At 64.9% G+C, this 1391-nt stretch overlaps 1 protein-coding gene across 1 annotated transcript in view; it reads left to right on the top strand.

Moving 5' to 3' along the window:
* The window catches only part of RIMS3 (regulating synaptic membrane exocytosis 3), a 4128-nt gene that overhangs the window by 249 nt on the left and 2488 nt on the right, over positions 1–1391 (top strand). The window contains exons 2-4 of the mRNA XM_009634978.1: positions 307–330; positions 1034–1175; positions 1298–1384. Of these exons, the coding sequence (XP_009633273.1) occupies positions 307–330; positions 1034–1175; positions 1298–1384 (253 nt within the window). The remainder of the gene's footprint in view (positions 1–306; positions 331–1033; positions 1176–1297; positions 1385–1391) is intronic.

Below are 1391 nucleotides of genomic sequence, written 5' to 3'. Positions count from 1 at the left end.
CCCCCCCCCTCCCAGTAACGGCCAGTGCCGGCTGCAGGGCTGTGGGCAGGGAGGGAGGGAACTTGGGGAAAGGACTTGTCAAACGGTTTGGCTCTGGGAAATATTTAAAGGCCTAAAATAGCTTTTTAAAGGGTGGAGGAAGCAAAAAGCTCATTTTAGTGCAGCCTTTTTCCCCAGTTACTGCTTTTTTCTGCCGGTTCTTGGTGGCATTTCATGATGCGGGAGCTGTTCGGTAAAGAGAGGAGTTAATTTGGAGCCCTCCAGCCCCGCAAGGTGTTTCTGAAGGGGTATAATTATCCCCAAAAGCCAAGCAAAAAGTGCCGGAGCCAGGCAGAACTGCACCCGGATGGCAGGAGCGGGAGCCTCCCGGCTGCCCCGGCTGCCGGTGCCCAGGTGAGCAGCGCCCGCTCCAGGGGTGCTGCCAGGGCCGGGCAAGCCCTTCCACGGGGGCAGCCCCGAATCAGCAGGACAAACCTGGCTCCCCCGCCCCGAGACTTCGCCGATCAGCCAGCGCCGGGGCTGTGCCCGCTTGTGGCACTGGGGGTGCCCGTCCCCTGTGGCATGGGGACATGGGCACACGGTGACAGGGCCCTGGGGGATTTTGGAGGCTGGGAGGTGGCTCTGCAGCCGCAGAGGGCAGGCTGGGAGGGTGTCAGCAACACGTGAGCTGAGTCTGGCAGGTCTCAGCACGCAGGGGAGATGACTGAGGTGCGGGTGGGCTCGTGGCCATGCTAAGGCACGATGGCATCGGTGCTGAGCGGGGGCTGTGGGGAGGTGGGGCTGGGACACGGGGAGCACAGGCAGCCCAGGGCTCTCCATCACGGTGTGAGCGGCACCGGGACACGTGCCCGTACGGGGTCCTGCCGGGCTTCATCCCCAGGGGAAGGTTGCCTAAATCACAAGAAATAACGCACCGAAGGTGGGGAGCAGCACACGGGGAGGCTCCGGCTCTGCCTGGCGCCCTGGTTCTTCTGTCCAGGAGGCTCTGGGGGCAGCGAGCGCTTCCCGGGCTCACCCCTGTCTTGGTTTCTAGAGGGTGGCCCCAAAAAGCTGCGCAGCAACATCCGGCGGAGCACGGAGACGGGCATCGCGGTGGAGATGAGGACCAGGGTCACCCGGCAAGGCAGCCGGGAATCCACCGACGGCAGCACCAACAGCAACAGCTCTGACGGCACGTAAGGCACCGCGGGGTGGCACGGGGGTCGGGACCTGGGGCTGGGCACCCTCCCTGTGCTCCGGGGGGATCTCGCTTTGGAGCCGGCAGCCCCACGAAAGCCCTTCGCTCTCCCCGGCACAGGTTCATCTTCCCCACGACCCGGCTGGGCGCCGAGAGCCAGTTCAGCGACTTCCTCGACGGGCTGGGGCCAGGCCAGCTGGTGGGGCGGCAAACA

This window comes from Egretta garzetta, unplaced genomic scaffold, assembly GCF_000687185.1.
Source record: "Egretta garzetta isolate BGI_Z169 unplaced genomic scaffold, ASM68718v1 scaffold243, whole genome shotgun sequence".
Classification (NCBI taxonomy): domain Eukaryota; kingdom Metazoa; phylum Chordata; class Aves; order Pelecaniformes; family Ardeidae; genus Egretta; species Egretta garzetta.
This window is presented reverse-complemented; position numbering and strand designations above follow the sequence as displayed.